The sequence below is a fragment of the Lissotriton helveticus genome, chromosome 4_1 (assembly GCF_964261635.1).
Source record: "Lissotriton helveticus chromosome 4_1, aLisHel1.1, whole genome shotgun sequence".
Classification (NCBI taxonomy): Eukaryota; Metazoa; Chordata; class Amphibia; order Caudata; family Salamandridae; genus Lissotriton; species Lissotriton helveticus.
The window spans coordinates 1163395339-1163420496 of NC_136063.1; the positions used below are offsets into that span (position 1 = coordinate 1163395339).

At 43.3% G+C, this 25158-nt stretch overlaps 1 protein-coding gene across 1 annotated transcript in view; it reads left to right on the forward strand.

Annotated features, from left to right (window-relative positions):
• CDH12 (cadherin 12) overlaps positions 1–25158 on the forward strand; it is a 1332533-nt gene that overhangs the window by 450664 nt on the left and 856711 nt on the right. Inside the window, exon 3 of the mRNA XM_078687751.1 lies at positions 15498–15792. Coding sequence (XP_078543877.1) covers positions 15498–15792 — 295 coding nt within the window. The remainder of the gene's footprint in view (positions 1–15497; positions 15793–25158) is intronic.

Here is a 25158-nt window from a genome sequence, read left to right on the forward strand (position 1 = left end):
GGAAAGCAGGAAACAAGGTTTTTATTCTCTCCGGAGGAGAACACGGCAAAACAGACAGCAGGTATCGTTCTGAGGTGCTCTAACTTATGTCTGAGGCCTGGCCCCTTATATACAGGGTTTGCGGTTTTTATTACAGTTTACATACTCATGACAAAGCTTTGATGTACGGAAAGACATTCCCGGAATCACCCCTCCGGGCCCGTTCCCACACACATTTACAGTAGAGGTCCCCACCCTGGTCACAACAGGTGATGAGTATCGCGCAGCTGGATATTCCGTCAATTCATGGAATGCGGGGTTCGATCGGATCTCATGGGGTGGGGGCTTTGATCAACCCGGGGATCCTTTGATGGGGGACGCTTTCTATTGTACGTGGAGGGGCAAGGAATAGTATCGGCAGAGCTGGGTGTCGGCCTGGGAACGGGGAAGACAAACGGCCACACGGGGAAAAGGGTTTGCATCAAAAGGGCCGGGGATCATGAAAGGGAAGAAGGGAGGTGTTGCGCTGGGAACAGGATGAGGGCCTGAGGCAGAGCAGCGCTGAAAAGGGGTTTATGATTCAAGGCAGGTGCAAGCAGGGGGTTGGTCAGCATGCAGGCTTGGTGAGGGCGAAGGGCGATGTCAGGGGCCAGCGGCATGCAAAAGGGTTTGTTCTGCCCAGGGCATCTTAAAATGGCGGGTGCGCACGACAAAAGTGTGGCATCAGGGGAAGAGGCAAGATGGCACAGATGATGTTCACCAAACCGTACCAATTTTCAACAGTCCTCCCTTTAACATATTCAAGACATCTTGCTGGTTCATTTTCTACTCGGTTCTATTGTGGTGGGCATGAGAAAGAAAGCAGTAGGAACCCTAGATGAAAGAGTTGTAAACGATACATCTTAAGATTTCTAGTTTTAAGAGGCGGACCCAAAGACAAACTTTGATAAACTTGTTTTAGCAGGAAAGTCATAGTAATGCAATGCAAAAGTGATTCGAAGTGAGAGCAGTGAGTACATTTCATAAGGTGGACTGATGGATTGTTACATAATCAATACAATGTTGGCTGGGAGAGAAACGAGACGTGGCAGAAATGATCGGGAATGTTCGAGGTTTAGTAAGCTTTCAGCAATTCTTTGTCTTTCGTTGGCACTGTGGAGCACCGGCGGTGGAGCTACGAGTCCAGCTCTATTCTAAGTTCCGTGTTGCAGGGCACAACCTTTTCCTAGCGTTTCTGGTCAAAAAGGTCTTTCTCGCCCGGCGTCCTTTGGGGTCAATAGTCAAAAGTTCAGGTGGAAGAAGAGTGTACAAAATAGTCCATAGGGTGGGTCGGAGAAAAAGGGGGATGGAGCAAGGCCAAATCAGGAACAAACTAGGGGAACGAGAGATTTCAGATAGGTGGGCTTATGACCGAGTCTAGAGAGCGGGGACCTTTCGGCACACATTCGAACATGGAGCAGGGGCATCGGGTTAGCCCTTTCTTCTCATTTTGTTGGAGATAGTGCCTCGTCCTGTAGCTCTGTTCTGTCGCGGTCTCGCCTTGGCCCATGTCGCAGACGTTCCATAGTCCGTAGTCAGGCCACGTGCTCCCACATCCGGTCCTTCTTTCCTCCGACAGCCGTACCCTTGAAGGAGTTTGAAAAGACAGTTTTTAGAGAAAAAGTAACCACATAAGTCTATCTCTCTCCCAGCTCCAGGTAAATGAGGATAGAAACGTTCGTTATATTAGGGTTCACAACTGACGCATAAATGATCGATGGTGTACCTGCTGGATTTACTATGACTTTCCTTCACAACTGTTTAATATAGTCACGACAGTTCATCTGATGGGGACCCACCTCTGTAATGCAAGCCTGACAGTGCTAAACCGTTCTCTAGGGGTCTACATTTACAAAAAGGCGGTGTGAGCTATCAACATGGTACTGAAAGGCCTCTTGCTGAGGGACGAACATAGGCTAAACATTTTTCATATATTCAATGCATCCTGCCCTTTAACTAAACATTTTCACTTTCGGCAAGGCTCATTGTAATGGTTTTCTTTGCTCCGGTCTAATCTTTAACTTTGTAAAACATCATTCTGGTCCCTATGCAGCCTCTCGCGGCCTGATTACTAAATTAGGAAAGACAGGGGACTCATCGGAAGACAACTAGGGACATAGAAAACTGTGGTGGGGGGGGGGACGGGAAGGGCGCGTCATCTGAGGCATTTTATCTCATAATAGGAACCGCTGACATGCAGTTCCCTCATTTCGGGTCAGATCAGGGAACCACAGTCAGCTTACCTGTCCTTTCCCTTATGGCCAATTCTCGGTTTCATCAAAACATTTTTTTCGGAAAGGAGAGGTGGTGACACAGCATTAGGGTGATTTTATTAAAGACAAGTTTGAGCAAATACCGGCGGTATTTGAAGCCAATTAGGTGGTGTGCTAGGGGTGGCAGTCTGCCAATTTCGGGGCTAATCGCTCGGAAGAGTGGGAGTGCAAAAAGAGAGAGAGAGAGAGAGAGAGAGAGAGAGAGAGAGAGAGAGAGTGCAACGGCAGGCTAAATAGTACACGTGCAACAGAGAGGGTGGCAGTGTATTCAAGAAAGGCTATTTAGTGCATTACACAGTAAAGGACATTCACGGGTTTGCGTTAGAATCTTGTAATCATGCAGTTTTGAGCATTTAGACAGGGTAGAGGGGACGTGCTTTGAGAAAAAGGAAAAAAGAAAGGAGGTACCATTTTGTCGCACTTTCTTGCATTCTCGGTCCTTCGACCAGTTGGGTCAACGCCTCAGTCACACACACACATTCTCTCATAGTTTCGCATCATACGTGACATGGGTTCATTCGTGCGGTCTGGTTTAAGGGTGATCACTTTTTATCAGGTCATACTAATTCTACGGGTTTGTTCGCCACGTGAGTAGTTTGTAGGCGTGCTTAGGCACCGCCTTGCAGCGCTAGTCTGCTTCGTGTATTAGACATGGCAAGGCTTCAGATCTTCGCCACACCTCGGTTGTAATCTCTGATGTAACCTGCAGAGGGAGGAAAAAAAGGGGGGAGGGGAGGGGAACAGCATTCGCGCATATTCAAATACATGGATTCAAGAGTCCTTTACTTACCTCTTACTCGTCTTTCCTCCTCGGGGCAGAGTCCCCGGGGATATGGTTTCTGGAGTCGGGGGGGGGGGCAGTGTGTCCATATAGGTCGTGTGCGGGGAAACGTAAAAAGGAAACCAGAGGTGCCTAGTGCGAGGTATCTAGTCGAAAGATGTATCTCACTATCGGGATCCTTAAACCTCCTTCACGCTGTGACGTTCTAAGGTTCTTCGGTTCTTGGGTCAGCTCTGTTCCCTAATACCTTTGAACGTCGTACTTTATAATATTTACATCGTTTCATTTCACCCTGCTTTTACATTCCCTCATTTACACCGTTCGTTTTACCCATCCTTGGAAGTCGAGGTCTTCCTCCATGCGCGAGTTCCGGAGCCAGTCGCATTTTTGACGGTGGAGTGTCGTGTCTCAGATTCGATCCTCCATCCGGGGCTGGGCAACCATCTTCTTTCAACCTTAAAGAGAGAGCAGAGTAGGGTGCACAGAAAAGAACTCTCCCACCGATCCCACATTTTCTTTAAAAATAAAGCATGCAATACCCGTTCATAGTTTCGAAAACCTTTATTTTGCAAAATCATAGTACGTGGATTTATAAGGGTGCAGTTGTAATTGGCCGGACACGGCAATGGCTAAAGTGCGTACAATGGGGGGTGTTGTTTTGCAAAAATAAGAACATTAGAAAGTTTTTTTTATCAATTCCTTTGTAGCAAACTAAAACGTCTATCAGTTGGCCGGGGGGTTCGGGGGCGTTTATTTCATAACTTAGAAGCATAGTCGGACTAGTTGCAATCAGATTCCTACATGCATACCGTGTGCGTGCGTCATAAATGAGGTTATACATTAGCTATAAAAATATAATACATCGTACATTGGTAATCAACATTTTTAACGGGATCCTTTCACAATGTTCGTCGAGTGAGCTCTCCTTGCCTTTTCTAGCCAAGTGTACAAAGGATCATATAAGTCTCAGAACATCAAGTTTATATTGGTGCGAAGGAACACCACGAGGTGTTCGTAAGTTCCTATTGATACCAGCGCCATTTTGGGCGGGGCCGGCTCAGTCCGGAAGTAGCATCAGGGGGGAATGTTTCCCATAACTGGCAGTTGGACCAGAGTCCTTTTCGGCAGTTCAAGAATTCATGCTAACGGAAGGAGTGGCAATGTCATGCCTGTTTCGTTAGTGATCGAGGCAGCCGTCCCTTACCGGAAGCCTGCAGAGGCCGAGGGCTCCTCCGGGGACCTTTGTAGAATCTTCAAGGCTGCGGAGATGCTGTCGGAGGTGGGGGGGGCCCGTGCCCCAGTGGGCAAGGGTCCGAGTTATACTGCTGGTCAAAGTTACTCTAGTGGCCGAGGCCCGCCTTCCAGCGGACCCGGACGCCATTTTGAGGCCCTACAGGGGTCACTCTCGTCGAGTTTGCAAGAGTGGAAGGGACCCTTCGGAGTGAAAGGAAGAGAGCTCTGTTTTGTGAAAGCGGGACGTTCGGCTGGGGTGCAGCTGTGATGCCCCCACCTGGGGGGGCGAGGGAGACTCGTCCGCGCCGTCTCCTTCTCCCGGTGCACTCCATGCTGCTCTTTTTCATCAGCCCGCACGAAGGCCTCTCTACATCCGGTGTTCCCCAAGTCTTGTGCTCAGTGCTGTGGGAGTATGGCCATCTGTGGCGCACACTCGGTGCCGCACAAGTATCGGTGCAGTCATTGCATATTCGGTGCTCCGAAAATATGGGCACCATTGCACGTTCGGTGCTGCGCAAGTATTGGGGCACCATCGCCTGGCTGGGGGTGTTCGGCGTTGGGCCGGGGGCTGGGAGACCTCCTATCCGTGGAGGTGGGAGAGGCTCGTCCGCGTCGCCTCTCCCTCCCAGCCCGACCTGGACGCATTCCTGCAGAGGTATGGACAGGGCATCCCGCCGCCCAGAGCTGCTGCGGCTTGTCACGGAAGGGAAAAGGAAGAGGTGTCTCGTTCTTCTCTGGACATGTGGCGGGACTACCTAAGTCTATCCAGGCCCGTTGCGGCTGGCCGAGGAGACATGTGGCGGGACTACCTGTAACTGCCCAGGCCGCTGGCCCTTTCCTCTCCTCCGGCTCCCCAATACGTTAAGATTTCCTGACCAAGAGTTTGCAGCAGGGCCCGCCTTATATGGGTTGCCGCCGGTTGGGCGTAGCCGTAACCCTACCCTACTTTGGAAGGTTCCAGAAGGTGGGGGGGGCGAATGTTCTATTGACTTTCATGTTCTACAGTTTACCGTTCTTGTTTTTCTAGCGTTATTTGTGTTTTTCCTTGCTTGTTATGTAAAAATAAAAGTTCGTTTTTATCAGTGGCTTACTGATTTCGTTTCCCATTTCTTTCTTTCCAGGTTGTTTCATGCTAAAATTTCTATTAACATAGTTTATGTAACATGGGAGCACGTGCAGGGGGATGACGCAGATTTACGTACACACAAACTCAGACGGGGGGTAGTAGAAAAGTATGACACACAAGATCCAAAGACAAACATAAAACAGTGATTATTTGGCCAAAGTTATCTTTTTCCATCTGTTAATTTAGAGCTAGGCTGGGTTCCCGTTTTTATATTGTCCGACCTAGGAAAACTCGAACATGTCGCTGAAATCGTTCTGGCGGAACCTGTGCCATCGGGCCTAATCAAACGTGGTGGTTCTATCTGGTCTGTCCGTGCGAGTCGGATTTTTCTTTGTCTCGCGCTTTTTCTCATTCTGCCGGCCTGTCATTCCTGTCGGCCCTTTGCCCTTACTCACGCTCAGCAGAGTCGGGCATTGGGCTTTCCAGTGTCCGACATATCTACAAAAAGCGCATTGGTCCTGCCCTAAGTCTGGCCGTCTTTTGCGTAGTGTCGGGGGATAACTTTTGGGTTGTGGTGCCCCGGGGTTGTCCTGTCGGTATATTTCTCTACCTGGTTTGTCCTCGTCTTTTCTCTGTCGTTGCATAGCCTCTCTGCGCCACATACCGAGACTGTCGAGCATAATAGGCGTTGTCTTATTATTGCGAAGGGCTATTTCCAACGTTTCTATTTTATCAAGGTCAAAGGATCCTGCCAGTGGCCACTGTTTGTCTTGACTTTCTTTGGTATACCTGTGCCACAATTTATTATAGGCTATGGTAACTAATCCATAGTTTATGAACATGTCCTTATTAGGGGTGCCTTCTAGTGGAGCTATATGGTCCACCTCTAATACACGGTCCGGGCTGAACCAATTATCAATCAGTGGGGAGAAGACAGACATGAGGGCTCGTAACGAGGGACAAAAGTCAGCACTGCCTATCTTATCACTGGGCGCAAAGACTAGACAGAAAATTCCTATTCTACGTTGTTTGCAGGCAGTGAATACCTCATGAACAAAAAGTAACCAATAACAAGGAACAATCAAACAATCAATAAATAAATAAGATAGAGTAAGATCAATGGGGAGAGTAAGTAGGGCGCAAAAGTCTGCGTCCTCTACCCTTTCACTATCCGCAAAGAGGAATCTGTTGTTTCCGGTTTGCAGACAGAGAATCTCCAGAAGACAATCTGCGAACAGTAGTTCGGGGTCAAAGAACCCAGTTAATCAGTGAGGGAGAGGGAGTCTCCCAAAAACCGTTAGGAAATAATAGAGTCAGTGGGGCAGAAAAATAGGCGCGACGGTTGCGTTACCTATCCTTCACTGTTTGCAGAAGGGAAAGAGCCTACTGTTTCTCCGCGTGCAGACAGTGAATCTCCAAATAAGTTAACAAAGAGTAATACTAGTATATTTTTTTGTAAACAATCAAGCAATCAATTATTTTCGCAATCTGTCGTGTTTACACGACCTTACCCGGACCGTATGGACAGTTTCTTGTCTTCCGAATCCAGCGCCCGTTCGTCCTCTTTTTCTCGTATTTCTCACGGCACTCCTAATGGTCCCCAGTCAGGACCGTAGATCACTCGAGAGAGGTCTGTTCGGAACTAGTGAAGTTCGGATGATCGGCTGCCAGACGAGGGTCTATTGGGCAAGAGCTCTCCCGATCGTTGCAGTCGTTCACTCTGTCGTCGGGACCTCTCCCACTGGATCCACGAGTCGCTGATGGGCCCCACGCTTGGGACGCCAATTGTTAAAACCTGATTCGGGTCGGGGACAATCGATATTTGCCCGGCGGTATTGCCTCTGTGACCCTCGAATTATTTAATCAATGAAGAGGCAGGCGCTGGAGACTGGAAAGCAGGAAACAAGGTTTTTATTCTCTCCGGAGGAGAACACGGCAAAACAGACAGCAGGTATCGTTCTGAGGTGCTCTAACTTATGTCTGAGGCCTGGCCCCTTATATACAGGGTTTGCGGTTTTTATTACAGTTTACATACTCATGACAAAGCTTTGATGTACGGAAAGACATTCCCGGAATCACCCCTCCGGGCCCGTTCCCACACACATTTACAGTAGAGGTCCCCACCCTGGTCACAACAGGTGATGAGTATCGCGCAGCTGGATATTCCGTCAATTCATGGAATGCGGGGTTCGATCGGATCTCATGGGGTGGGGGCTTTGATCAACCCGGGGATCCTTTGATGGGGGACGCTTTCTATTGTACGGGGAGGGGCAAGGAATAGTATCGGCAGAGCTGGGTGTCGGCCTGGGAACGGGGAAGACAAACGGCCACACGGGGAAAAGGGTTTGCATCAAAAGGGCCGGGGATCATGAAAGGGAAGAAGGGAGGTGTTGCGCTGGGAACAGGATGAGGGCCTGAGGCAGAGCAGCGCTGAAAAGGGGTTTATGATTCAAGGCAGGTGCAAGCAGGGGGTTGGTCAGCATGCAGGCTTGGTGAGGGCGAAGGGCGATGTCAGGGGCCAGCGGCATGCAAAAGGGTTTGTTCTGCACAGGGCATCTTAAAATGGCGGGTGCGCACGACAAAAGTGTGGCATCAGGGGAAGAGGCAAGATGGCGCAGATGATGTTCACCAAACCGTACCAATTTTCAACACAATGACATTAAACTCTACAATATAAAAAACAAAATGATAAAAACTAAAAACCTTGAAATTCAATGCAAAAAATCTAAGGTTAAACCTTTTTTAAAGTTATGACAACTGTATTCATTTTTTCATACAATCCAAACGGGCATTGTAATAAAATGGCCTTTTCACCATCTAGTAATAATCCAAAGTGAAAAATATTTGAGAAATAGCACAGTCATTTGAAAATGTTTAAAGTCAGTTCTCAAAATCCCTGGCTTCATTGTGGTGGCGAGGGATGGTGCCTGCCAAGCATTACAATACTTCTTTTAGCATGACTAGGGGAAGAAGTCCACTCAGAAAAGATATTTTTTTTAAAGCCATAGTTTTCATTCGGATATGCTTTTGAAAGCATCATTACAGAAATCGAAAAGAAGCGCTGGCAGGGATTTTATTTTTATTGAAAGCAGTTTTGTTTTATGTAATATTGATGAAATGATTTTTCTTGGGTGATAAATTCCCGTGGTCTTGTAAAATATTTAAACGGTCAGTGAAAGGTTCCTCTCGTGCTGCGAGGAGAGAGGCCCCCGAGGTTACTGAATTATGCCGCTGAGCTTTGCTTCATCATTCCCCATGTCTGATCAATCTAAAAACCCAACACACTAAAATTCAAGCGGCCCCATGGTGATTAAACATATATGAGGCACACTTCCATCACCGCAAACCTTCATTTTTTGGGAGAGCAGTTAAGAACCTTGGAAGCGGGGATATTATTCAGTGGACAGAGGCTTTCAAACGAAAAACGCTTCAATCTCGAGGATAAGTGAAGCAGACAGGAGCATAGGTCAAATGGTACCTCCTCCACATCCCTTTGTATAGGCAGTCCGCCTGAGACTAGGATGCTGCAACAAAACAGCAGGCATATAGGTAGGTCTTTCCGTGACAGACAATGAGCTAAGCCAATCATCTTTGAATAACATGAAAATGACATTGCCTACCTATTTCTTCATATTGAATACATATTCAAATAGAATTATTTAATAACAAAATATTTGTGCTCGTTTTAAACCAAAACTGCTGTTTAATCACATAAACAATGGTTCTGTCGGGTACAAAAAGTTGAACTATATGCATACTGGACCACATGATTACTGACTTTGAAAAACTGGCCTAATAATTGCTATCTTTCCCTTTCCTTTTCACTTGTATATAATTCACTTATTTTTTATCACCTGAGCACAACTTGTCACAATTCACTCACTTTAATTGTTGCGCCGTTTATTGTAAAATCAAATAATATGTGGTGACAGTTTTACTTTATATGCATTTATATAGGGTCTTGACGAAAAACTACTCATGAATAATGAGCAAACTTGGTGATTAAAACCCTTTTTGACCCTTTTCTGTTTTTCGGGTTTTGATTTGCATTGATTTATCTTTTGTAAATAATCCCAATTAATGTATATATGACGAGGCACAGGTTGTAAGATTTGGAAAATGTATATATAATTTAAAGCAATTAGGTTCATACCCGACAGAACCATTGTTTATTTTGAAAGTATATCGCCCAGGTTCTGAGGGATACTGGGTTACACCGTACGAAATTTGTTTAATCACATAAAGCAAACAATATGCTGGGAAAATGCAGGCTGAAAGGTTTGCATTCGTGCTTTTCATCTGCTGTCCACGTATTTAATGTTACAAATGTAAGCATTAGCATAATGGACGGTTTCTGCTGTTGGGTTCCAAGCAGTGCACAACACTGGTAAACCAGAGCTGTGCAGCCCATCTGTAATCGTGCCCATGGTATAAGAGTGCCCAGGGGTCTGTGACAACTCTCTAACCCATATGCCACATAAGAAAAAGAGATCGCGCTCAATGCAAGTGTAGAGGTGTGAGTTTTAGCAGTGACAACTTGTAGTTTTTGTTCTTTGAGGTCCAAGGCTTTTGAGGTCTGCTGTGCCGGGAAATTCCCGAAAGAAGTCTCACTCACTGGGGTGCTCGATGGAAATTCATATCTGAGCTGTAAACATGGAGCTCACCTCATGGTGAATGGTCTGCTGGGGTTAAGGTGATGGAAGGAACTCTGGGAATGCTGCCTGCAGCATCTCTAACATGAAGGCTGAGCAAGGAAGTCTTCTATCTGAATCAGTCTGTTAACTGCACACAGGTATCCCTGCTGGGAGATGAGTCCCAGCATAAAGCATGTGTGGGCTGGTCATGCAGTGATGCTGAGGCCTTACTATTGACTTGGTTTTAAAAAGCGAATACATCTTTTATTTCGGGTAAAATAAAACAGGCAAACCTGCTGTGTTTTGATTATATACTTTACGTTTAAACGTGTTTAAATGTAATGATTAATTGGCCCGTGGCATGTGGATCTGAAAGAGCTCCTTGTGCACAAAGGAGTGGGTCCAGAATCCAGATTTAATGTTAGTTTCACGTTAACAGGATCCCTTCGCATGCTTCTTTAAGAAATATGTTTTACTGAGTTTCATATTAATGAAACTTGTTCTTTACCTACCTCATTGGGTGGAGGTAATTTTTTTGCTCCCCAGCTGGCAGATCAAAGGCCCATTCCAGAAGGGTGTACCTTCTGCTGGGTGAAGAGGGTTTGGAAGTGAATTTTAGAAGCTGATAGCAACATTCTCCTGTTAACCCAGCAGAGGTGACCAAATCATATGTAGGAGACCTCTGCCATTATAAAAATCTGCCAGCATACTTTGTAAGGGTAGAAAGGTCTGTGGGATGAACCCTAAAAGTGTAGGTTTTAGGTTGAGGGTTAATGTGTCAATAGTTGCTTGATTGGAGGTCCCATCAATGACAGAATCTCCCACCCCCATTTATAACCTCCTACACAGGGAGAGTGAGAGGAGGAGACTGGAAAGAAAGGAAAAATCACTAGCTCTGCTGTCTGAATCAACCTTGGGTGCCACTCTCCTGACTTGCATCTGTAGACTTCAATCAGGGCTAGACTGGCTGTAGCGGGCACCAGGCGTTTCCCCCGTGGGCCGGTATGGTGGGGCCGGTTTTGTGGCTCTGGGACCGGTTTTGTCACTGAGGCCGGTTTTGCAGCAGTTCTGAAGTACCGACCCCCTACACCAAAAGAGGGAGTGGTGCTTCTTACTAGCACACACCCCCTCCCAGGGCAGGTCGAGCAGCACTCTGACAGGGTTGGTTGCTGTTCCCCGTCCGGCTCTGTTTCCAATGAATTTTCTTCATGACTGGAAGCTCTAGGTCCCTAACTGTCCCCAGAACCAGGGGGGTGTGAAACTGCTGTGCCTTCAGGAATCCCTGCAGAAAAAAACATGATGGGTGCCAGCCAATGCACAGTGCCGCTGAAGAAGAGAAGCGCCGTAGGGGTTGGCCGCTCCTGGTGAGATTTGCACATACCCTTCCCTCTGCACCCGAAGTCCATGTGCTGCAGATATCTCTGATTCCTTCCATATTTTTTTTGGCTTTGCACACGCTGGGTTGGCCTCAGAGTGTGAGCTCCTGCCAGGTCCAGTGCTAACCCACCACTTGTGTCCAGCCTATGCTACACTCAGCCAGAGCAGCTGGGTTTGATCAGAGGGACTGGCCAGAATCCAATCCTATGTCCAACCTGCCACGAACAGCCCAGCTCTATGAAGAGAGTTCAAAGGATGTGCACAGCAAGGGATAGGCACATGGCCTGGGCTCTGGCTAGGCCCTACTCCCAACCCATTGGGGGAAGCCAGCTCCCTCTTGAAATAGAATTTAGCTTTGCACAGTGGGGGTTGACCTCAAGGCCTGACCTTCCATCATGTTGTGTGTCCCAGTGTGCACACAATTTGGGCAGGCCCTGTGCCCAGCCGGCACAGAAGGCCAAACCTACCAGCACATAGGTCTATGACTTGGCCTTTAGCCAGTTTGTGTTTTGTTTCTTTTAAAGAAACTTGGATATTTGAAAGCACAAATCCAGGCAAGTTTTATGCCCAGGTATCACAAATACATGACAAACCGACCCTTACATCTCCTTTTGGGTGATTAGCAAATCTATTTTCATGATTCCTCTTTAGGTAATGCATGGGTTAGTAAAGCTTGACATGAATATTGAAATGATAATTTTCAGGTTCTGAGAATCCATGCTACTGCCTATGTCTGCCAGAGTTCATTGTACCTTTGTTGCTATCGTGGACACAGCCACCATTTTTGTTTTTTGGGGACGTGTGCCTCCCTAAAAGGTGCAGGGGATCAGCACCATTTCAGAGTCCCCTTTCTTTGGCCTAAGGGTCAGGATATGCCCACCATTCCACTTATATTGGCTTTTAATTTTAAAAAAAAAAGATTTTTTATAGAATGCATGGGCCATGGCTTGTGTCCTGAAATGGCTGCCACAGGAAAAAAATGTCTGCTGTGCCATCCCATCAGATCACTCAAATCCATGGTTTTAACTTGAAATGCTGATCCGAAAAGGCCAACGGGAGAAAAGATTCCCTCTACCAATCAGATTCCTTTGTGTTTTTTTTAATTTCTAGAATCGAAAAGGATTCAATCAATCCAAATGGCGCGAATAGTATCAAACATTTAAACCCACAAGCAACTTTCTTAAATACTAAGATCTTAAAATCTCCAGAATGGATTTACACCAAGCGAACAAAGGTTTACTTTTTGGGTAAAGTTCTACATTCATGCCAAATTTGGTGTGCATCCATTCAGTAGTTTAGGTTGTAGCATGAGCAAAGTTTCTTATGGAAGATAAAATGGTAAAACCCACCCTTTTCCTCCAACCCTTAACTTCGTTTTGCCCTGTAGATATCTGCATGAAACCGTAACTGAGTATTCCAAGCAACTAAAAGGTTAGGTGAAAGTCTGTCAACAGGGTTAAACATTGTGTGCATTTCTACACTGGGGCTACTACTAAAGTGAAACGTATATATACATTTTGTGCCTGTTGCAAAAATATTGAACGTTTTTGCCGTGTTGGCTATAAGGTTTGCTTTTTCCTCAGCCACTCAGGGTGCATTAAGTATCCTGTGGGATATGTACTCTGGTTTCCATTACTCTCATTCACAAAGATGCACAAGGGTTAATCGAAATACTTCCATCAACTTTCTATTTTGACAATGTATTGTGTAATTGAGAAGAAAAACTTTGCAATTTGGAACACCTGTTATTTCTAAGACTGTTACTGGTGGTGCTGGATGATATGCACACATCAATACCGTCAAATCGGCCCATCAAGCTCCATAGATGATTGTACATTTAGGATAAAGACACTATGCAGAAAGTGTCAACCATTTAAACATAGTCAAATGCATTGAGGCACGGACTCAAACTGCAAGATTTAGATATGAATAGTTGGACAAGGAGACAAGAATATGGATACATGCACAGAAGTTAACGACAATGGAACAAGAAGACACAGACCTGGCAGGATAAATAGACACAAGGGCAGGGAAACATAGACACCTGGATAAGGAGAGATTGGGAAAAGGAGACACAAATATGAGAACAGAACAAAAAGGGCAAAGGGGCAGGAAAATACATATTCAGACAAAGAATCGAGAGAGACAGGGATTTAGACACTTGGACAGAGAGACAAGGCCATGGTCATAGAGAAAGGGAAACTTGAAGAGTCAGAAAAAAATAAAGGTTTGTGGAGGGAGAAATGGACATACTTCAGTTAGACCCGACAATGGGACGGAGGAAGAGGAAAAATGGAGCAGGGAGACACCAAATCTGCTACACAGTGTGCCATTCACAAGCAAGCAATGTTACAGTGAGTCATGTATGGAAACAGGGAATTATGAATATGGACACGCAGAAAGGTACAGAGACATGTAGGTTTGGACAGTTAGGGAATGATTATGAGTCTGGCAGTACTCAGACTTCCAGACTCGCGAGCCGTGATGCTCCAGCCACAGCCACACTTGCGGTCCGACTGCCCTATTAGGACTTTATCAGTAGGATTGCCATTGTACCGCCGCAAACCCCAGGCATCCTCATTCCCTGATGGTCCTGCAGCAGTCTGAGGGCCGAAATATGCTTGGTGGTGCCCTGAGACCCTGGCAAGCATATTATAACTTTTCTGGGGAAAGGGTCCCTCTTGCTCCTCTGCACAAGGGTGCATGCAGGGGGGGCAAATGTTGTGCCCCCCCTGTAATTTTGCATCCCCATTTCCTGCGTGGGAAGGAATGCACAACATGATGCATTCCTTCCCATCCACAAACATGCACTGGCGGGCCTACGAAGGTGCTGTTTAAGGCTTACAATGAGCCTTTTAACAGTGCTGTCACATGACTGCCATGCCTCCTCTTGGTGGTGTGGGTGAGGCAGTGGTGTGCAACCTGCACCACCAAAAGTCATAATCAGTCCCTTAGACAGGGGTCCTGGAAGAGGTACTCCTGGACACACATATAAGGAAAAAGAAGTACAGGCACTGGAACAGTGAGATACATGACTCATTCACTGGAAGTGTGAGACACAAGCACTCGGAAAAGGTTACACAGCCATTGGAAAATGGACGGATACACCACCAGCTGGGAAAGCAGGCGAGGGTAATGTGAAGAATGAAAGAAACATATACACCATCAAAATAGTGTTGGGTTTTATGAGGTTTGTAAGAAACGAGTCCATAAATGGACTATACCGCTGTACAGGGCTCATGAGTGAGAAAAGTCATAAATAGTAGTCAAGAATATATTGAAAAAAACATCCATTAACCATTAGTGTAAAAGTGTCCTTTAAATGGCAGACATTGCATTTGATATTGTCTAACGGTATCTTTGCATTAAAATATTCGATACGACACGGATAAGCTGAAGGAAATAAAATAAGAAAGCCATGAATAAGTCTCTCACATACATAGACACTTAATGGTATTTCAATGCATCTTCTATGCTTGAAAGTGCTTCACAGTGAAACTTTTAAAATAGACAGATTTTCCCTTTGCTTTGATTCTGAGTTTAGACTGCTTTAAAGGTTTATGGACTGTCTTGTATATTGAAGAATATCTGAATGGCTGTGCACTATTCAAAGGAGCAGAACTAATCCTTGTGTATAAATATTTGTTGTTGAATGAGTGCACTGACAACAGTGGTGTCCAAAGCTGCTCTACAAGAGCTTGATGTATGCCGAACTTTCAGGATCACTGCAGACTTTATAAAGATATCCATGTGGAATACATTTACATGCAATGTTTCCAAATGGAAAATGTTTTTATAGCTTAGCGGCTATCCTGAAATTTTGCATAGATCCACTCCTCATAGACCAATGCAGAAAAGCCTTGACTTGAGATTCCTCATTTCTCTGATGCAAATTTTTATAGAGGAAATTGTAAAATGGCCTTCGAATTCTTGATAGACTGGACTGTGATTCCCTGTGCATAAAACTTACATTGTACAATAATTTATTTTGTTTGATGTTTGGGGGCCGGGTGTATACAAGAGTATACAAAGTTGCTTGTCTTCTGTATTAAACTGTGACCTCTTTCATCATCTCAAGTAAATTCCTGGATTTTGTCTTTTTTCTTGTCAAACAGCTTCATTCTGATTTGGACAAGGGAATTGGCACTGTTAAATATACCCTGCTAGGCGATGGAGCTGGCACCATTTTCACCATTGACGACACCACAGGAGATATTCATGCCATTAAGAGCCTTGACCGAGAAGAAAAGCCATTCTACACCCTCCGTGCTCAGGCTGTAGCAATAGAATCTGGGAAGCCAGTGGAGCCAGAATCGGAATTCATTATCAAGGTGCAGGACATTAACGATAATGAGCCCAAATTCTTGGATGGTCCTTATGTTGCAACTGTTCCTGAAATGTCACCAGTTGGTAAGTAGTCATTATAAAAAAAATCTACACTGATTTTGAAAAGATTTAATATAATGCGTATATTTTGGCATAAAGGCGACAGGAGGATAAATTATATCACCAGGAAAAATTCAATAGATAGATTTTTTATGGATGTCTAGCTTGATAGCATGTGGTTTGAACTACAGTATTCATTTAATAACCTCATTCTCTCTGTAATTTTCCACATCAATGGTGCTCTTTCTTTTTGTATAGTGAACAGACTACACTGTGACAAATCAAACTCTAGATTTTCCCACTCGTTTCTGCATTTACTGACGATTCAATGTTATCAGATTTGGCTCAAAACTACTAACTAGTAGATGTTTTTAATCTTAGTACATATCCTGGAAATTCACATGGATGTTTATATTTGATTCAATTTACTGACTAAGATAGCCAAGTGTTGCATATAATAGGGAAACGCCTTATGTGTATAGTCGATACAAAACGGATTGAACTATTAAGCTGTATGATAGAATTCGAGCAATGTCTTTTGATAGTTCACTTGTAAAGAGCAGATTTGATGGAAAGTCAAGGACGATTTTGCTGCACACAGGAAAGCCAATCTCTTTCATACAGCGCAAATGTGTAATAAGTTCCAAAGTCATGAACATTATATTCAACAATGCAGCACTTTGAAAAACACGTTTTTGTACCTCTATTGTTTTAGGAATGGTCTTCTTTACTCTTCATTTCTGTTTCTTCGTGTGCTTGTAGACTGCCTAGGCAGAATTTCACAGTTTATTTTACTTGCTTGATGAAGATAAAAAGATGACGTATTAGTATTTACCTTGGAATTATTTGATCTCAATGTACTTGTGCATTATTCGAATCAAATTCATGTATATGTTTATTATTTTAATTGTGTGTGCAACATATTATTTGCATTTTAATTATGCGTGCAATATATTCTTTACATTTTGTGCAAAACCATATATAGTAAAAAAAAGAATGAAAAATTGATAATAGCATCAAAACAAGAAATAAAAATTGAAACTTTAAATGTTTGACATATATAACAAATAGGCATGCATGAATGTGATGACATTTTACTGATGGCTCTAGCAATATGTTAAACATATGATATCCAGCTGAGTCTAATTGTGCAAAAATGTTTCTTGGAATCTGTGAAGAATGAAAGAAATTATATCTCACCCACACTATGATTTCTGCCACAGTTTCTGGACCCAGAGGACTGGAAACACGTTTAAGATGCAGGTTACATATTGCAAAGATGTAGACATATGTGCAAGAGGCCTAGGCACATAACATTACGCTAAGAACATAAAGATTGTCAATTACAGATCTTTTACTCAAATCTCTCTGTCATAGTTTGACATATTGTAGGGAGGTTATAAATGTTAAATCATATTATTTTTGAAAAGAAAGCAATGCGCAGAACAGAAACTACAATAGATGAATAAATGTGCAAATCTATAGCTAGGGAAAGTAGGCTCTACACAGCAAGGTAACCATAATTTTACACTTTTCAATATAAGGTGCATTGACCAGCAACCTTATATTGATGATTAAACTACATAAAGATGGACGTGAAAATGAAGTACTAATGTAGTTATGTTGATATCATTATAAACACTTGTTTATTTCAGATAAAATATACCCTTAAAGCAGAGGAGGATTAGAAAAAACATAACTCAGTATTCACATATTCATAATGCAATATAATTAAATCAGTCAAAATACATATGATAACACACAGAAAGATAACTTTATACATAAGGTTCAAAGAGAAAAGGCACTATGGTTGTCAACCCCTTTCTACCACATTTGCCAAATACACCATGTAAACAGAACCAACAGAATTGGATCCTGAAAAAAGTACCATTTTACATCAAGCAAATGTATCATTCCTAGTAAGAACCTCCGTTTCCAAAAGCAATGACTTAACCCCTTAATTGCTGCCGTCGGCCAACGGTCGTCACGGCCACTACCTCCCCAGTGCTGCGCACGACCGTTGGACGTCCATTCAGCACTAGTTCCAATGGACAGCGCAGCACTGGGGAGGTTTATTTACAAGCTCTAAAGGGGTTAAAGATCAAAATTCAATGTGTTTATGTTCCGATTTCCAGTAAACGTTTGAAGAGGCAACTTTAAGTATAAGTACCTCAATCTTCTTTTTGGACTTTATTGAAAGTATTTAATTTAGTTCAAGATATCTAACCCTGTCTCTGCTTTTTTCATTAACCAAAGCAACTGGGGAAAACTAATATTATTAGGGCTTGATCACAGAGCACCAAGACCAATCCAAACACATGTTTTCATATATGTGTAACCCAAGGGAGCTACCTCACTATGTCCTGTGACAATAGGTTCTGCAAACTTTGTTGATATAATTCAATGCAACGCTTCACGAAAACTTCACAGAAAACAAAGCTACAAGAGATGCACTCATCCTCAATTCAGCCCTCAAATATTTTATAGTAGACATAGGGAAATTGGTCATTTTCTTTGGAACAAATTCTATGCCAGTTCTAAGTGTGTCAAACCTATAAATTCCCATAGCTAAGCATCACATAAAACCATTGTCGCCTTTTTGACCCCAAGCACCTTGAGCTCTACTTTTATGGGTCCTTTATGCAGGTTGTTGGTAAGGCTGACAATACAGGACTGTTTTGAACTGATCTCAGCTAAACTAATCGCAAAAAGAGTATAAAAAGTGATTATGGCTCTGGAGAGCTAGGGGGCCAATGGATACTGACTTCTATGGTGGTCTCTTGGACTGCACACCTTGGATTGGATTTCTCCATATCTGCTGGTTCATATGTAACTGGCAATGTACAGCAGAACCAAATATTTTTTAAAAAAATATTTGGACAAGCCCTTAAAAAGATCTCATGCAACTGATCTTGAAAGGCCTGTGCAATGCACTCCGTATGCATTCCCAAATTCACTGGCTCGTATGCCAGAAAGAGCATAGTAGAATGGGACCAGGGGGATCCTGAATCGACCCTGCTGTCCCTTCCTGTTTCCTAGCCCAAAAAAAGCTATGGTAATTTTCCTCACTATTGAGAATCTCAGACAATGTCTAATAGGTTAATTTGTTTGGCTGTTTAGGTTATCACAAGGGAATCTGGCACTGCAATAAATGTGTATAAACTCATATAATGAACATGTGGGTCTTATAAACACATTTCCCTCGTTCTACAAATATTTACTTTAGATTGGGAGAAATTTGACAATCGGGCCTCATTGGGATACAAATTCAAAATATTTACAAATTTAAAGGCTTTAAGAGGCTGCATCTGGCTTAATTTGGTGTTTGCGTTGAATAATGAGATGATCTGTTCCGTTCCTCTATATTATGCCTCACAGTTTAAAATTTGTATTGCCGTGCTCCTTTTCAAAACATTTGTTGCAGTGGAATTATTAACCTCATATTCAAGTTAACTGTGAACAAGTTGTTGCATCTAGCAATGGACTGGAGTATAGATCCTGTTTTTTGAATGCTATCATTGAGTGTTATATTTTGGTTAAATGCATGTTTATAAGTGCATGATGACATGGCATAGACTGTTGCCATCTCACCTAAGTATCACAGTAAATGCAGAAGTCATAAATCATGGAATAAATCAATCATGATGGTGATTGAGCGTATAAAAGCATGCTTCCTATTGCATAATTAGAGGGGTCCGTGTAGAATACCACAATATCGCAGGGTCAGATAGTGGACGGCTGGGCATTGCAGTATTGTCAAAGGCAAATTCTTTGGTTAAGGTAGAGGTGTGATGGAAGGGGCTGACTTGCCATGTGAATTTGGTAGCTGAGCACCTGGCAATGCACAGTAAGTAGAATTATCATGGTTCATAAGATGAGGGTTGCTATCAGTGGATTCCTCTGCCCAGTGACAACTTTTCATGCATCTAGCATGCATGCAGCATCAGGAGGTAGAAACAGGAAACGCAGCACAGTTGTGGTGAGTGTTCATGAAGGCAAGAAAAGAGAGGCTAGACTGTCCATGCATCAGGGAGTTGCTCAAACCCGAACAGAATGAATTGACATTAAGACTGTGAGCAATCAGTGTAAATAAAGGGCCCATTTTTTTCACCAATGACACCATGGTAATAACAGCAAGAAGAACTAGGAGACGAGTGAACAGAGAAGAGCGTGAGAACCTAAAAATGCAAGCTTGAGTTAGCGGGTTAGAATGATTTTCATGAAAACAGGATATGAAGAATCTCAGATCCCCTCTTTCCACCTGCAAAAAGATGAAGGACAGAGTGTGCCTATACACTGCAGGCATAGTAGGTACGAAAACCCAAAGAATGAATGCACTTGATGCTGCATGTTTCTGGGGCCACAGGTACAATAACTTGGACAGCCATGTGGGCGACCATTTGGTATTTCCGTGCATTCACTATCCGCAGTTCATGCACTCACATGGGGAAGTGTGAGTGAGTGCATGGGCTGCAGAAAGATTCATTTCGCACTTCAAAAGTGTTCAACCTTCCATTGTGTACCTATGCTCAAGCACAGAATGTGGTTTGAACACTTTCCCACTGGTGTGTCATTTACTGCCAAAGGGCATATAGAAAAGTTCTAAACGATATTAGTATAAGCTGAAGTCAGAGTTAGCCCTCAAAGTCAAGAGAGTGCCTGGAATTCACACAAAAAAACACTAACTTATACGACAGTGATTCCATGCCATACTCATTATTTTACCCCTTCCCTCTTTTTGACACCGGAATGTTAGGAACTTGTATACATTGGTGCTTCAGCAGACAGGGGTAATGGACTGCACAAAAAGTCCTGAAGTTGATTAACAGCTGTGCAATGAATGCACACTCACTCCTCTGTCTGGCAGTTAATATGCATAACCATATCACAGAAAGGCTCCTGTGACTTCCAAGACTTCAAAGGAAACCATAGGAAACAAAGGAACCATTGAGACTGGTTGCAATCAGCCTCCAACGTCAACTTCTACCACTTCTTCTACATCAAGAAAGATGAATCGCCAACAAGAAGCCAAACAGAAAATGTTTACTAGTGATAAAAATAAGAAACTAAACAAGCAAAACCAACAATCTGCACAATGCAGGTCCCTGATACCACCTGAAGGCGGCCACAGAATTACTGAGTTGTAACTGTTGGGATGGAGGTACATGTTCAACAAGTATCAATCAAGGCCTGTAAGAAAACAACTTTACTGAATGAGTTCCTTGTGCAAAGGAGATACACTCTTGATCCCACCAGGTAACAAATCCCTGCAGCCCTAGAGCCTACTGTACTGAGGGCAATTTCAAATGACCAGGAGGTCCACACATCTGAATTCCCATTGTCCAGTACCCCATTAATCAGCTGCTTCGCTTTAAACCTTCCATGGACATATCAAACCATTTATAAGATCCTTATTGGAAGAAAGCAGGAAATTGTCATCTTAACATAGGGAACTTTATAGAGATTTCCACCAAAATATGTTGGCATGAACCCGGATGTCCAATCTGTCCCAATGCTGGTAATATACAATGTTGCAAATCCAGAGCTTCAAAATGAAGTCTCCTTTTAATAGACAGGTGGAAATGATTCAAGGAGTAAATGCATCCAATGAAACCGTTCAACTCTCTAATGGAACAAAGAAAATGTGAAATATACGAGGTACATCAAGAATAACAAATGTTTCGTAAAAAAGCATAAAACGACCGTGATAAAAGTGATGGTCTAAAATGTGGATGTTTTACAACTGCAGGAAATAATTAGGAAAGAGCTGGCAGAACTTAAACAACTAAAGCCAAAGTGAAAAGTAAACACAATCAGGTAGTAGCCCATGCACTCAAATAGAGAAAATCAAAAATCCAAACGAAAAGACATCTACAGCTACACAGATCTACATTTAGACTGTTTTGGCACAAAAATCATCTACCTGTCCCTATCCTGATAGCCCTGAGCCAAGACTTAAAATGGCCATACCAGGATTGGACAAATGCTATGGGTTGAAGGGATTGTCCTGATTGCAAGTGTCTCCATATATCAGCCTAGAACTGCAATCTTACACTATCCAATAGATTGTGGCAGAAATCAAATAATTATGATTGTAGAAAATCCCTGATCGAATGATTCACTTGCTGCTCTTAGAACGAATGTTATAGCCTGGCGTCTAGAAAAACTTTTTCAAAGGACGGTTATACTTCAAGGTCTGATATTTCCCAGGTAATTATCTGCTAAAGTGTTGCCAACATCAAAAGAGTGCATAGCAATTCACAGGGAGGAGCGGAACCTCATTTGTATACTATTACTTCACCAGGTGTTTAGGAACATTTTTCAGAGATGAATATAAAACTAAATCGCCACATACTAAATATTCAGGGGCAGATTTACAAGCCCCATGCGCCGCCAGTGCATCAGGTTGCGTGACGCACCAGTGGCACAGCCTGCTAAGGGATATTTAGAAGCACAGGTAAAATCACCCTGCATGACTTAACCTGTGCTTGTAAATATCGCCCCTGTTCACGCAGCACTTTGTGTGTTAGTGACGGGACATGGGTGTTGCTGTGGGTGTTCTCACGCAACACCCATGTCCACTGATGCATTTCCAGATTTACGAGAAATCGTAATCCTGGAAATGCGTCAGTTTGCTGCACCACCCTAGGGGTGGCGTAGCCAAGCGAAACAAGGAGAAATGTTTTCATTTCTCCTCGTTTTTTTCTCTTTCAATGCGTACTGGATTGAAAAAGGAAAATGCCTGCAGTGATTGCTTTTGTGCAGGAAGGGGCCCCTTCTTTCACAAAAGCAATCTCCCCATGGTGCAGGCATCCTTGCACCATGGTGCAAGGGTGCCTGCGCTGGCGCATGGCAGCTGTTTCTGCGCCAGCGCTGGGGAGAGCACAGGAATGCAACATATGTTGCATTCCTGTGCTCTGAAAGTGCTGCAGCGTGGCGCAGCAAAGGTCTTGCGGTGCCGCGTTGCGGCACTCTCTTGTAGATCTGCCCCTTTTTATGGACGCATAGATGTTGTTAACTCTAAACCATTAATTCCAAAACCCAACGCCCACAGCAAAATGGCTGCCAATAATACCCATCAGTAGCTTTCGCAGGCATACCTGAAGAAGCATGTATTGGGGTTTCACAGTAATGGGTCCAAAAAACCTAGAGGAACCCCAAAAATACATATTCACTGTCAGATACTGAAGATTGCCATCATATGGCCACATCAAACCTTGACAGGCACTGCAGTACTCGTCTTGCCATTTAGGTCAAAATGAGTAATTCCAAATGTAAACCCTTGCATGACCAGCCTTCTGTCTTCCAATTATCCTCAATTGATACTGGTTTCTCCTAGCGTCTTATGTAATCACACAGTTCTGGTGCCTTACATGTCGTGTTTTCCCATTCCATTTGCTCTAAAGTCCTGAAACCTGTGTGTGTTCAATGTACAGTTTCAAAACTGACCAGTGCTAAAAATGGTTTCATAAACTAAAAGCGTGCTCTTTTGTGGGAGGCCTTCAATTTAGCAGATCTTTTCCTTAAAGCTGCGTTATTGGTTAAATAGGTAAAGAGTGATTTCGAAAGAATGTCGTGTAAAGGTCGGCAGAACTTAAGACTCACTCAAAGTTTTCATTGTTTTGACACATGCCAAATCTGAATCTTGCAAATCTAACACGGACTCAAATCCATGATTTGAAAAAAAGATTACACTTTGATAAGGAGATGTTTTGCTAGGAAAAAGCACATATATGGTATGATTTGTTTTCATTCTGGTGATGTGAGGTAAAAGTGCTTCGTATATTGCAGAAGCTACAGATGCTTGACAGGCTACATTTGTGCCTAGTTATACATCCGTAAAAACATTGAAGGAACACTTGTGTAGCCCAGAGTATAGGAATATAATGGCAATACACTTTTTAAAGATTGCTTCCTATTCATCTGCAACACAAATTTGCATCAAATAATTTGCTCCTTTAAGATTTAGGAAAGGGAATATGCCCTTGAAGTGCTCATGAAATATTTGAATAATTCATATATTTATTAATTGAACGTTTATAATTTGCATGCCCTAGACCCAGCATCACTAGAGAGTTTACAAAAGAGACTTTCTATTGGTCAGGTACTCATAAGCATTGGTAAAATAGTGAAGACCAAGGTTTAGTAGCACAAACCAAGTGAAATGTACATCTTGTTAAAAAAAAGTTATTTAAACATTCGTTTACATATGTAAAAGCCAGATGTAAGAAGAGAGAGAGGTCGCAAGAACAGGGCATTATTTTTGCAACCTGCCTCTGATTTTGCAATGAGACATTTGTACTAATAGAACACATCACAAAGTTAGAGTCCGAGGGTGTCGCAGAATGACTGTCTTAATGAATATTAATTAGGCAGGTTGCTGTTGGTGATCCCTTGTCATGGGGTACAAACATAGGGGTGGTGGCTTGCAAGGAACAACAGACCGCCATCTTTGTGTGTGAATTCTTCAAAGGCACAGGTGCTGATTTAAAACAAGAAAAAGTGTCCCATTTGGTAAGTCATGGAGGGAAGCAAACTGTGGTCCAGGGTTCCCCTAAGTCCGCAGACAGAATTCTCAAAGGGGATATGGTTACCAACGGCCCTCCTTCTCCTTTGCCAACCAGTTTCCCACCTCCTTTGAGGTAACTGGTCAATGGTCTGTAACTGTAATTGTGGTTGCAAACCATTGGTCTACTAATTGCAATTCAGTATTAGCCAGTAAACTTATTTTACAAGTCAGAAATGCATTTTCAACTTGAAAGATGCATTTTGTACATTGTAAAAACATTTTACATTTATAAATCATGTCAACCGCACCTTTATACATGGGACACAGTGGCGTAACTAGGCCTTTTGACACCTGTGGTGCCCCCAAGTTTCCTGCCCACGTTGTCCGAATGTAAGTTCGGGGGGAGGCTGCGCACCCAAAACTCGTATTGCCTGGGGCGGGACGCCACGCGCCCCCGCCCCCTCCCCCCCCCCACACACACACGCGCTCCCTCGCTACACCGCTGGTAGAACCGTTCACAATGACATCTCAAGAGGGATTATGATAAAACGTTCCTTTATTAATATATGCCAAAGTCCTACTACTAGTGAGATAAAACAGGGAAGAAGTGTTAAAGAATTCCTCTTCTGAAAACATAAAGAGGAGAAGAAGCACATAGCAGTCGAATTCGATTTCCAGACATTGCGAGCACAGACCTAGAATGATTTGTTAAAGGCATATTTTTTGTAAAGGGTCTGTGTTTGCAGCTGTTGCAAAGCAAGTTTGTGAATCATATTGTGTAGCTATTTTTAATTGTAATTGATTTTTTTTATAATCAATAAATAAAGCGTTGTTTGTTCTGTTGTACTCTTTTTGGCTAAAGAAAATAAGCACCCCAGCTT